This window comes from Dipodomys ordii, unplaced genomic scaffold (assembly GCF_000151885.1).
Source record: "Dipodomys ordii isolate 6190 unplaced genomic scaffold, Dord_2.0 Scaffold23, whole genome shotgun sequence".
In the NCBI taxonomy this organism is placed as follows: Eukaryota; Metazoa; Chordata; class Mammalia; order Rodentia; family Heteromyidae; genus Dipodomys; species Dipodomys ordii.
Genome location: NW_012267239.1, coordinates 10992921 through 11004929, shown reverse-complemented (window position 1 = coordinate 11004929; position 12009 = coordinate 10992921). Strand labels below are relative to the sequence as shown.

The 12009-nt window shown below is 54.0% G+C and overlaps 1 protein-coding gene across 1 annotated transcript in view; it reads right to left on the bottom strand.

Annotated features, from left to right (window-relative positions):
* The window catches only part of Tbx3 (T-box 3), a 12778-nt gene extending 4239 nt beyond the window's left edge, over window positions 1–8539 (bottom strand). The window contains exons 1-6 of the mRNA XM_013014298.1: window positions 8131–8539; window positions 6133–6400; window positions 4631–4777; window positions 2768–2844; window positions 1514–1671; window positions 5–164 (exon numbers count right to left, since the gene is read on the bottom strand). Coding sequence (XP_012869752.1) covers window positions 5–164; window positions 1514–1671; window positions 2768–2844; window positions 4631–4777; window positions 6133–6400; window positions 8131–8528 — 1208 coding nt within the window. The 5' untranslated portion in view covers window positions 8529–8539. The remainder of the gene's footprint in view (window positions 1–4; window positions 165–1513; window positions 1672–2767; window positions 2845–4630; window positions 4778–6132; window positions 6401–8130) is intronic.
* Window positions 8540–12009: the final 3470 nt, after the last annotated feature.

Genomic DNA, 12009 nt, shown 5'->3' with positions numbered 1-12009 from the left:
ATGCTGCGGCAGCGGCGGCGCCCTGGGCGCGGGGCTGCCCTTGTCCCGGCCGCCGGGCTCCTCGGCCGTGGTGGTGGAGATGCGCGCCGAGTCGCAGGCCTCGGGACCCGGGTCCTCCTTGCTGTCGGCCTCCGCGTCGCTCTCGGCCTCGCTGGCACACAGATCTACCCGGAGCGGGGCAGCGACAAGGACCGCAACACGGCGGGCGTTAGCCCCAGGACAGTCCCTGCGCGCGCGCCCCCGGCAGCCCCACCGCAACGCTGGGTGGGGTTTGGGTTGGGCCTTGTTCACTGGTTGGGTGACCCTGGACAAGTCCCTGGAATCTTCTCCCAGCACACCATCCCCCCCCCCCCAGATATTTTCTCTCTCTTTCTCTCATCATTTGCAACAAAAGGGTTTGGAGAGAGACTTCTCCAGGCTTCCACAGTAAGAATCAATCGAGGTGGCCCACCAGGCAGACAGTGGAAGTATGGAAGGACAAGTCACCTCTTCTCATTATAATGAAGGTTTTTTTTTGTTTTAAGGGAGTCACGCAGAGCTCTCCTTTGGGGGAGGCCAAACCCCGCACTTCTCCACCTCGTGTGCAAATGAACTTCTTTTCGGAAGGAAAACGAAGTTACTCTAAAAGTCACTGGCTTCATCACCATTCCAATTACCTGCCCAGCCTTTTGTTCAACCCCACTGATCAAGGTCAGCCCTTTTGGCCCCCGACCCCTTTGGGGAAGGACTGGTTTGCAAAGAATCCTGTCTGCCCAGTGACTAGCTTAGGGGCAGACACCAACACCCCTCACCCCAATCAATACACACTCCCCAAAGCCTCAGTCGGGGCAGAGATGGATGGGTGGATGGGGGTGTCCCTCTGTGCACCAACACACACACAGGAGCAGTGACTACCCCTCTTTTTCCCTCTTTTTCTTCCCTGCTTCCATAACTACACCTTCAGTGGGTTGTCAGTCCTACCACAAAGCTTAAGACAGTAAAGGAACTCTCTTTTATTACACACAGAGAGGGTGTGCTTGCTCTTTTTAAATGCAGAAAACAGAGGGAAGCTCTATCTCCCCACCCCCACCCAAGCAGGCTCCACAGCCCCTCCCCCCCACCTCCTGCCCAGGTGAACTGCTAGCTTTCTAGCTGTCACTTCCTCGGGGCGTTCATTCCCTAGGCCCGAGTGGCAGAGGAAGTTTCCCCGGTCCCAACCTGACACAGTTTTAATCTACACTTCATGATAGGTGGTCAGATGCTGTCTTGACTGGAAGAGCAGAGCTTCCAGAACCTTCCAATAAACTGCCCTCCCTCATCAAGACCTAATAGACCAACACAGCATCATCACCTCCTTCCCCAGCCAAGTGGGGATTTCTGGGAAAGAGGAGGACACACCTGGCTCCAGTTCATAGATCCTGGAAGGGGTCCATGGGCTTCTAAAGGGTTAATCTGGTTGGCCCTGCCCAGGGCGCTTCAGACTGGAGAAGGACCAGGGGGGCCTCCTCCCAGCACCCGGGGTGGCCAGACTTACCTTTGAGGTTTGAGGTCCCCACAGTGGAAACAGCCGGGGAGGAGGCCTGAGCAAAGCAACTGAAGGCGGCCTGCTCGCTAGAAGACTCGTCTGAGGTCCCTGTATCCTTTTTCTGTCTCTCATCAAACACCCGCATGGATTGCAGGGTGAGCTGTTTCCTGCAGAAAAGGATGCCCGCACACCACCCCAACATTACCCAGTGAGACTTACCCATTTCCCCTCTGGGCTTTCCCTAGCCTTTAAACATCCAACACACCTCACCCTGCTGGCCGGCCTGCCTTCCTGCCTCTCAGAGATCACAGGAACCCTGCAATCAGCTGGGCCCAGGGCAGCCACTCTACAGACCCCAGCATTGTTTTAGAACCCCTCTAAGCCTGCCCTCTCCAGAGTGCTGGCCCCAGGGGTAGTTAAGGAGGGATGGAGAGAGGAGGGCTCTATTTGGCATTTGCTTTACGCTGTAAAATCTTGTTTAAAAACAGGTGAAAGCTGGGGCAAGGCCAGGGACAACTACATTGGTGGCCCCAGAGACCAAAGGGACCAAGAGAGCCAAGAGAACACAGTCTCTGTCTGTCCTCAGCCTCCTCTCCCCAACTCCAGGATGGTGTCTCAGAGGGGCAGGAAGTGGTTACTTCACCGTACACTACACTGTAATTGCTTCACCAACATATTAATTGGAGTTCAAATTTATGTAGATGTTAGAAATTGTTATTTTTGAATCCAAGGGGATGCATTAAAAATGGGGGATTTTTCTGGATTATAGAGAATGGTTTGAAAAACCAGTGGTGGGAGGGCGGCCTCTCTCATATAGACTGACTGTCTGCTGGGAAGGAAGGAAGGAAGGAAGGAAGGAAGGAAACATTAACTCAAGAGCTAAGCCAGCTCTGATGGAATTTGGAAGACAAGATGGCAAAAAAAAAAAAAAAAATCCCAAAAAGCAATTGGTGATTGGTTTGGTCTTTTCCTGGGACCTGCCCATGATGAACTTCAACTCATTAGCAATTAATTAGCAATAAATGAGAAGTAACCTGTTAGCCATGATGATTTTCTCTCAGTGACAATTGTTTTAAAGGTAGAATAAATACTGAGCATGCTACTGGTGAGTATGGAATGGGGGGGGGGGGAACGAAGTGATTTCCCAGGGAATTTTCTCAGCATTCATGTTTCCTACCTCACTTTTAACACTAGAAAGTAAAACTCACAGAAAAAGCCATTTTTGGTAACTAACACAAGAAGAAAACATAGATTCTGACTCACCTTTTCTCTCTCCTGCCATTTCCAGTGTCCCGAAAACCTTTTGCGAAAGGGTTGTTGTCTATTTTTAACTGGGTTATCTAGAGGAGAAGACACAAGACAGAGAGAGACATTGGCTTTTCTTTCTAGAATGTTCTCAGGATGTCTCACTGGAAACAGAAGAAATTAACAAGGTGTGCCTGTTCTACGTAAGCTTCAGGCTGAAATTACCTAAAGGGAAGTTTTTCTGTGGGTAGCGAATTAGCTTGAGCTCAGAGAAAGAACCCTCCCCTAAATTTGTCAGGACAGACATGCTGGCAATAAAGAGTATGCTCCCATTTGGGTATTTTTTTGAAACACAAGGTAATTAATCATCAAATATGTTAAGGTACACACTCATCCACTACACCCACAATACACACACACACACACACACAAAACCTTGTCTGAGAATCTAATAAGATGATTGATGGCTTTTCTAGAATGAGTGCTAGAATGAGTTAGAATCTTTTTCCCCCCTTTGGCTGGGGAGTGGTAGTAGCTTAGAGAATTACTATGCGGAAGCTTACAGGTTTTAAAGAACGGAATGGCCTTGACTAGCCTTGGTGCTCATTTCTACGCTCTGCCACTGTCAGGCCTCCTGGTCTGATTAAAAACACTGTACTATTACGTGAACCCACTCAGCAAATACAACTCTCCCAGGAGGCTGGGGGCCCGGGAGGCACCTTACACACCACGCAGGGACATTAGAGCCTGCAGGCTCCCAAATTCTCTGTTTAGGGAACAGCTGCTCCATCTGCTCCTCAGAGACGGCAGAGGGGGCTGCGGTGGATTTTCATGTTTGTTTGTGTAGGAAGTGACTGCAGGTAGCATTGCAAAGGACAGGGTGACATCTTGGCAGCACCTCCATGAAGGCTACCTTGTTACACACCCAGGGACCCCGGATTGTCCCCCTAAGGTCCAGAACTCAGGGGAGCTGGGGTTCTGGGGTGCAGTGCTTGAGCTCATCCCCATCCCCCTCCCAGCCCAGGCTGCCAAGCTGGGCTCTGGTGAGTCACACCCTAAAGGCCATTTTCTCTGCGCCTCTTGTGCTGTTCCCAGTAGCTCTGGGTCAGCAGACCTGCAGGTTCTAGGCCCTGCCTTGTTTTGTTTTTTTTTTCCCCCTTGGGGAGGGGGGTGGGAGGGAGGACCCACTCTTCAGCTACAGGCCCCAGGCAGAAGGATTTTTCCGATGAGGTGGTAACTTTGGCTACCTCCAGGTAAAGACCTCAAACAGTGATGGGGCGGTCCCCTCTCTCTCTCTGTCTCTGTCTGTCTCTCACACACACACCATAAAAAACACAGCAGCATAAAAGGTAATAAAAACCAGACCAGCTACTCAGGCTAGAGGGGGGAAAACCCCCAACCTGAGCTCCACCAAGATCTTCCCTCTCTCAGAATCCCAAGTGGCTTTTGCCTTAACATTTTAGCTGGCTCATTTCAAACCTTTTTTGTTGTTGTTGGACCCTCCTTCTTGAAGAGGAGGATGAACACTGAAATCCACCAGACAAAGCCCCCCACCCCGACCCCCTCCACCGGGGAAGGGCGGCCAGAGGGGAGGTGGTGGAGATGGGTGACAATAGTGAGAGAGTTTCTAGTTGGCAAAGTCAGCTTCGCCTGGGCAGATTCTGCATTGGGTTCAGAGCTGGAGTTTGTAGCTGACTGTAAGTTTTTTATTTTTGCCCCTCTGCCCTCCAAGGAGAGGCTGGGTTAACATAACTGTTCACACAATGGCTCAAGACTCACATGTAAAATACCCTTTAACGTTCCACAGCAACTTAAAGGGCAGGAAAAAAAAGATAGCATCCTTTTATTTTCCTTTTTTTTTTTTAAGGCCCTTTGGGTTACCTTATCATTCTGGTAAGCAGTTACAGCGATGAATTCGGTTTCTGGGAACAAGTAAGTCCGAAATGTACTATAAGGCAGCTTCAAAATGTCATTGGCTCGGACAATGTGAAAGCGGGGTTGGTACTTATGCATGGAGTTCAAGATGGTCTGCAGACACGGGAGAGAGAGGTACATTAAAACAAACAAAAGATCTTTTTAAAGAAAGAAATTAGCAGGACAAACAAGGTGACAGGGTGACATTTCCTACCCCCACCCCCCTACTCCCCCACCACCCACCACCGGGGTACCAGGGCTGGGGACCTAGCTCACTTCCTTAGGTAGATTTCGCTCCGAAGTTATCTTCAGAACAATCTAGATGGCTCCCGAATTTCCACCAAGGCTTCCCCCACCCCACTCTAGCCATCTACCTTGAACCCTAGCCTACCTGAGCCCCCAGATGACATACAACCCCCCCCTGTTAGGATGCCTGATCTGCTTGGGAAGGCCAAAGTCTTAAAAGACAGAGAGAAAAAACATGCATTTTAATTTACAAAATGATTCAGTACTTTCAACGTCCGCTAATTGACGAGCTCAATCCACTTAAAGCCCTGGGAGGTCTGAACTCTGGAGAGAAATATTTATGTCCTAATCAAATCAGGGGCTTCAAATGCAATTCCGGCCCACTGAAGATATTTCCGCACCATTCCTGTCTTCCTGGACCTAATCTTCCAGCTTATTCCTCGATTATCACTTTGTTTATTTTATTGAAATGTCGGAGAGGGGTAGAGGAAAAGGGCAAAGGTCTCCTGCCTCCCCTCCCCCCCACATCTGACTTCTACATGCAATCCCCCAAGCCTTCTAGAAAATTCTAAGTACCCTCTCACTGAACCCCGTGCATGCACTCATTCCTCACGCCTGAAGCTCTCTGAGCCTCCTTTCTAATAAACCTGACTTTGACCTATGCCCAATTGTCTTTTCATAAAAGAAAATAAAAATTTCCCACACGCGTTCACACCCTTTTAAGCCAACCGGGGTCAAAGCTCACAAACTTTTAAAAAAAGCTCTCTCCCATGAATTAGCCCGGCAGGTTTCAAAAGAGCAGATTTCTTTTCCTTTTCTTTTTTTTTAAAGTGAAATCTTTTCCAAACACATCGCTTGGCGACTGACCCCCCCCCTTAAAAAAACTTTCAGTTCTTTTTCTAAACTTCAATTCTAGATCCAGCATCAACTCAAGAACGTGACCTGGTTTACAGTACAGGAGTTTCAAAGTTTTCTGAACCCCACTCTCTTTTAGAACGCGAGGCCTTCCACGAACCGGAGAGAAACACATGATAAACCCTTCTCGAGCTCTCTGGCTAGCACAGATCCGACAAGCTTGCTCTCGAGAGAAGTCAGAACCGAGAGACACGGGGTTTATAAGGAATAAAGGGGCAGCTGCCTTTGGGGAAGGGGAAGAGGGAGGGGGAAATTGAGAAAAACAGAATTTTACTTAAGAGGAAAAAAAAAAGAGCAATGCAACTTACAAATCCGTGTTTGTCGGAAATGTTGTTGGTGAGTTTCAGCTTATGGAAGGTGACCACTTTAGACATCCATTGTTCCCCGGTAGCGGGGCTGTCCGGGTGAATGTACATTCGTTTTGGCATCTCTGGGTCAGCCTTACCGGCCACCATCCACCGAGAATTATGGAATTTATATCGACAGTCGTCAGCAGCTATGATATCCATTAACAAAATATATTTGGCCTTTTTATCCAGGCCTGAGCACCGCACTTTAAATGGAGGAAACATTCGCCTACAATAGGAAAAAAAATAATATTACTAAGAGGAGAGAGAGGAAAAAAAAACCCCACCATACATGGGCTGAGAATTGTGGGGATCTTGCTCTCCTCGAACACTGAAACAAAGTTTTCAACTTTCTCTCATGACTGACTGAATTTGTATTGATACATATTTCCGAGTAGGGCAGCTAAGTGTAAACTTGTTTTCCTGCTCACTGAATGATCAAACAGGCTCAGTTTCCTTTTACAATACCGATACCCCAAGATCCAAAACAAATGGATCATGTTCTATTTCTCTCCATGGTTTAAAGTGTTGTTTGTTGTTGTTTTCTTCTCAACTTTCTCCCTGTGTAACCTCTGTGCTGAGGGGGAAAAAAAAAAGTTGCCTGTCTTTTTCTGGGAGCTGGGATTCTAGCAAAGCGTAGTAGAATTTTCCAGCCGCTACTTTTATGAAAATGTTAAATGAATCAAGGGAATAAATAGCCAGTGACAATCCCTCCCTGCCGAGGGGTTGTAACCAGGCTTTGGACAGATGCTGGGGCTGTGTTTTACAGATGCCCAGCAGATCTGGAGGCCTGATGAGCCACACACCCACCGGTGGAGTTCTTAGCCACATTCCCCCATTCCTTAGATCAGAGACGGCAAGATCTCCTGCCCCCAAACTCTGTTTAATTTCACTCAAGTGCTGGCATTTAGTACTTGTGACTTAAAAGGAAGCATTTCCTTGGGGAAAGCCAGCTCCAAGCATCTTGTGGGTTGCAGAACTTTCTGTCCAACTTTGGCCTCGTTTTGCTCGGAAGGAGACACAAAGCTGGGGATATTTAAGAAGCGGGATTGTATTTTGTATCCTTCCAATGTAATACCTTAGGGAGGGGTAAACTTCAGTGCTCCCCCCTTTTTTAATGAAAAAGAAATCAGTGATTTCAAAACGGATGAGCCTGGAGGCCTCCCTTCCAAGCTGGTGTCTACCAGGCATTACGTAAAAATACGAATTCTAATATTCACAGGCACAAGAAGGCGAGACAGGAACACATCCTTCCGGCTCCTTAAGATTGGCAAACGTAATCTTAATTATTCAAAAATTTCTCGCTCGACTCCCCCCTGGGTGGGGGAATGGGGGGGTCACACACACAGATAGTTGAGGAGGGGTGCTAGTAACCAAACAAACCAAATCACCCTTCCATTTGAGTGACCCTGGCAGCCAGGGTCAAGGCCCCCTTCCCACCCAGAGGCCAGGCTGAAGAAGAGAAATGGGGCGGGTGGGGGATAATGTCAGGTCCAGGGGGGCTAAGCACACAAAGGAATGTCCTTTTAAGTTTCTCCCTGGGAATACAAAATACACCAGGTACAAACTTGCCAAAGCTCAAGCCAGACAGTGTCCGGGGAAAGATCTGAGAGCAAGCTGCCTGCAAAAGGGGGTGCCTTTCTCCCGCCTTGGGGAGCAGGGACGGGGCTGGCTCTCTGGAAGAGCCCCCCCATGTATCCCATGGGTGAACCCCGATGCCCAGGTCCGCTAAAATGTCCCAACACTAGGGCAGGGCCAGAGAGTCCCTGTGTTCATTTTGCGGGGGGGGGGGGGGGGACTTTTTAAGTGTTCGTCTAAGCCGTACTAACAGGCAAAGCAACCATTCTGGGAAGAGAGAGATAAAGACAGAGGTTAAAGGAAGGGGGGGAAGGAATCCTCAGCTAGCTTGGGGAGGATCCCCAGCTCCCCCCCACCCCTTCCCCCGCGCCCCTCACTCACCTTCCCGACTTGGTGATGACCATCTCTGTACCCCGCTTGTGGAACTGATCCCAAAGTTCTTTGGCCTCCAGATGCACCTTGGGGTCGTCCTCCACCTCTTCCTCGGGCTCCATGCTCTTCAGAGGCCTGAGGTGTGCCTGCGGCCCCAGGGACGAGAAGGGGAGGCCAGTCTCGGCCGCCCCCACCAACTGATCCATAATGGGCTTGGCCAGGGCGCCGGGCAGCGAGAGCGCGGCGGCGGCGGCGGCGCCATTGGGAGGCAGCGTGAGCGCGGGGAAGAAGGGCGGCTGGTGACCCAGCACCGCGCTCATGGCGAAGTCCGGCGCCCGGTGAGGTAGGAACGGATGGTAGGCCATGCTTGTCCCAGGAATGACCGGATCTCTCATGGAGAGACTCATCCACTCCAGGCCGGGGCTTGGGGGGTGAGGGTGGGGGGTCGGCCGGGCAGGGGTAAGGGGTGGGGGGGGACGGGAAGCCGAGTCCGCAGCTGCCGCCGGGCTTTTTGCCTTTTGTTGTTGTTGTGAGTGGTGTGGTTTTTATTCAACAGCAGCACATACTTTAAAACAACAACAACACAAAACCAAAAAAAAAAAAAGAGGAGGAGGAGGAATAAATCACAACGAAAGCACTTCAAAGGGAGAGGGGGCGAAGCGTCTCTCTCCTTTGGGGGGGGCGCGGAGGGGGGTCGCGGGGCGCCTGCCTGCCGCCGGCTTGCGTTCCTCCTTCTCCAGAAGTCACGGCGACAACTCAGGAGCCGCGGTGCTGGTTCCCCGGTGTCTTGACAAAGCCGCTCCGGGAAGTGGGTCTCCGACGCGGGAGGCGCGAGCCGCGGGGTCCCCCAGCGCCGCCCGAGCGCCCGGGCGCACGGCTCGGAACAGCACACTCCAGCCCGGCGCGTCCCCGGGGTCGCGCCCCGGGCCCCAGGATCCCGGCTGCAAAGGCGGATCGCCGCTCCGGCGAGGCTGCGGCGGCGGGCGGCGGTTTTGTTTTGGTTTGGTGGTGGTGGTGGTGGTTGTTTTTAAACCGTCCTCTCGCGGTTCTTCTTCCCCTCCGCCCGCGGGGAGATCGCTCTCTTCCTCTCCCTTTCTCGCCCGAGGCGTCTGCAGTTGGCGCTGAGGACTCGGCTTGAACCGGCAGCCGGAGAGCGGAAAAAAAAAAATGTCTCTCCTTTGGAAAACGAAGAGAGAGAAAGGAGAGAGAGGGAGGGAGCTGGGGGGGGGAACTGATTGAAGCTCTTTGCACCAGCTCTGTGAAAACTTGAACTACAGCTTGGCTTCCGCTCGTCCTCCTCTCCTCCTCCTCCGGCTTTGGGAGCTCCGGTGAGTGTCCGGGTTTCGATCCGAATCCAGCTGGATCTTCAGGCGGGGGCTGGAGGTGGAAGGGTGTGTGTGGGGGGGGAGACTCTTCTCTCTCCAAAAACGTGAGCCAAGTCGCTTCCTAAATCTGCATCCGAGGCGCGCAAGGCGTGGGGTGGGGGGCGGCCCAAGGAGGGATCGGAGAGGGTAAAATGGAAAGGAGAGAGAGACAGAGAGAGAGAGAGAGAGAGAGAGAGAGAGAGAGAGACAGCGTCAGCGAAGAGAGAGGGAGGGAGCGAGCGGGCGAGCGGGGAGCTCCGCGCCACCCTCCTCGGCCTCCGGGACTCGCGGGGCGTCTGCTCGCCGGCTCTAGAAGGTCGGGCTGCACTGAGGGCTGCGGGGAGCCCCAGGCTTCTTGATTGGTTCTTTGACGCTTTCGGACCAATTGTGTGGCCGCATAGGCGTGGTTTTCACAGGTCGAGTGCTGGGGGAATAGAGCTGAGTTATAAAAAGAAGGTGTCGGAAACTGTAACGTCGCCGCTGCCGCGTCTACTACTGCCGGTCCGGCGGAGATGTCAACACGACCCCGGGGGCGGGCGCCGCTGGGGAGCGCGCGCGCACCGGAGCCGCCTCTAGGTGGCTGATCCCCGAGATCGCTCCAACTCCCGGGTTTGCTCAGCTCAAGTCTGAAACGCCTCGGCTTTCCAAGCCCAGCCCCCCCTCCCTCCTCCCTCCTTCTCTCCACTCCCCCCTCCCCCGCCCCGATCGAGGCTGGAGGCCGGGCCTGCGCGGAGAAGGGGGAGGGAGGGCGCGAGCCAGCCTGCCTGCCTGCCTGCCTGCCTGCCTGCCAGCCCCGGCTCCAGCTAGCGACGCGGCGGAGAGCGCGCCCCGGCGCCGGGCAGGGGCGCTCGCCTCTCGTGCGCTCGCGTCTCTGGCTCCTCCGCGGCTTCTCCTCGAATCCCAGCAGCCCGATCTCCTCCCCCGGCTTCCTCGGGCGGGTCAGGCGGGCGGCTGAGCCCATTCGATCGCTCGCTCCTCGGTGCCACAAAAGCCGGGGCTGCGCGCCGGAGCTCCCGGGCTAGGCTAGGCGGCTTTGCAGCCCCCCACGTGGAGCGGAGCCTCCCCACCCCATCCCCGAGCTCGGGCGTCCCGAGCGGCGCGGGTCACCCCTGGCTGATGATTATTATCTAGGCTCGCCGGGACCCGAGCTCCCGGCTGAAGCCAGGTCTCCACGCAGGAACGAGGGGGTGCGCTGCGCTCCCCACCGTGCCCCCCCTCCTCGGCCCTGTGCAGAGAGACCCAGGCGCCCCTCAGCCGCGACCTCAGTGCGTCCCCGCGCCCCAAAGACACGTACACGCAAACGCCTCCGCCGCTCGTAATCCGCGCTCCGTGCGCGGCTCCCCCGGAGAGACGGACGCGGGACGCTTCCCTTTCCCTTTGAAATGTATTTATCAGCCCTGGGAGCCCAGGTTTTGCATTCGGATGCGGGCTCCGGGTATTACGCCCGGATGTGAGTGGGTGTGTGGAGGAAAATGGGGGCTGTGAACCAAGACCGTTCCGCAATGCGTGAAGCTGTGGGTCTGTTGTTTTCCCAGCCGCTGCCCTCGGTGCTTCGGGGATCGGCGGAGCTGCGGGGCCGGGCAGGGGCGGGGGAGCCGGTCTCGCTGCCACGGGCCGGGCAGGGGGCGCCCCGCTAGCCTGGGATCTGCTCAGGGCATCGATCGCGCTTCATCTCTGGATGCCTCAGCCCTTTCTCCACCCAGGGATTTCACCGTTCACCAGTCAGGAGGCGAATTTGTAAAACAAACCGTGAAGCGCCCCCACCACCACCACCACTACCTCCGAGGGCTGGAGGAGACTGGTTCCAGGCCTGGCCCGGGTGGGGATAGGGCAGAGGGGGAACCGGCCTAGCATCCTCACGGTTCAGACCTGCCGCCAAACTGCCAAGACTCCCTTTGGCCAAGCAGGCCCGTCCTGGTTTAGATGAGAGGAAGCCATAGAGACCATTACTTCTTTATTTGGGGGTGGGGGTTAGCAGGAGACCTTTGGATGTAAAGTCACTGGAGAGAGGGGGGGTACAGGGCCCAGGGGATTAAGAAACAGCCTTCCTTCAGGGGTGCGTGTGTGTGGACTAAACTGGATCAGCACAGGTCTCTCCTAAGCCAACCTTTTGCCTATGTGCCCTCCCTCCCTAACCCCCAACCTACCAGGCAAAGGAGCAGCGGGTGTGTGTGGTGCCAGTGTGCGTACAAACGCCCCGAGACAGGAGGAAGAACTTTTGAAGGGACAAGAGTTTGTTTCCAGCTTCGTATGATTGACGCACATGGTTCAGAGCGCTTGGCGCCGGCGCCCAGAGATTTCCCTGAAGTCACCGAAGGGAGACGGGGAAGCTTTCTGTAAAACCTGGGTCTGGTCTGGCGCCCCCACCTCACCCCCTGACTCCTAGGGCCTCTCTGCCGGTGGCGAAGAAGAAAAAGAGAGAGCGAGAGTGCAAAAGAAAGAGCCGGTGCCCAGAGTTGTTGGCACACAGCTCCCGCTCCCCTTCCAGAGTTCTCTGCGCTGGCCCAGGAAGGGATGGAAGACG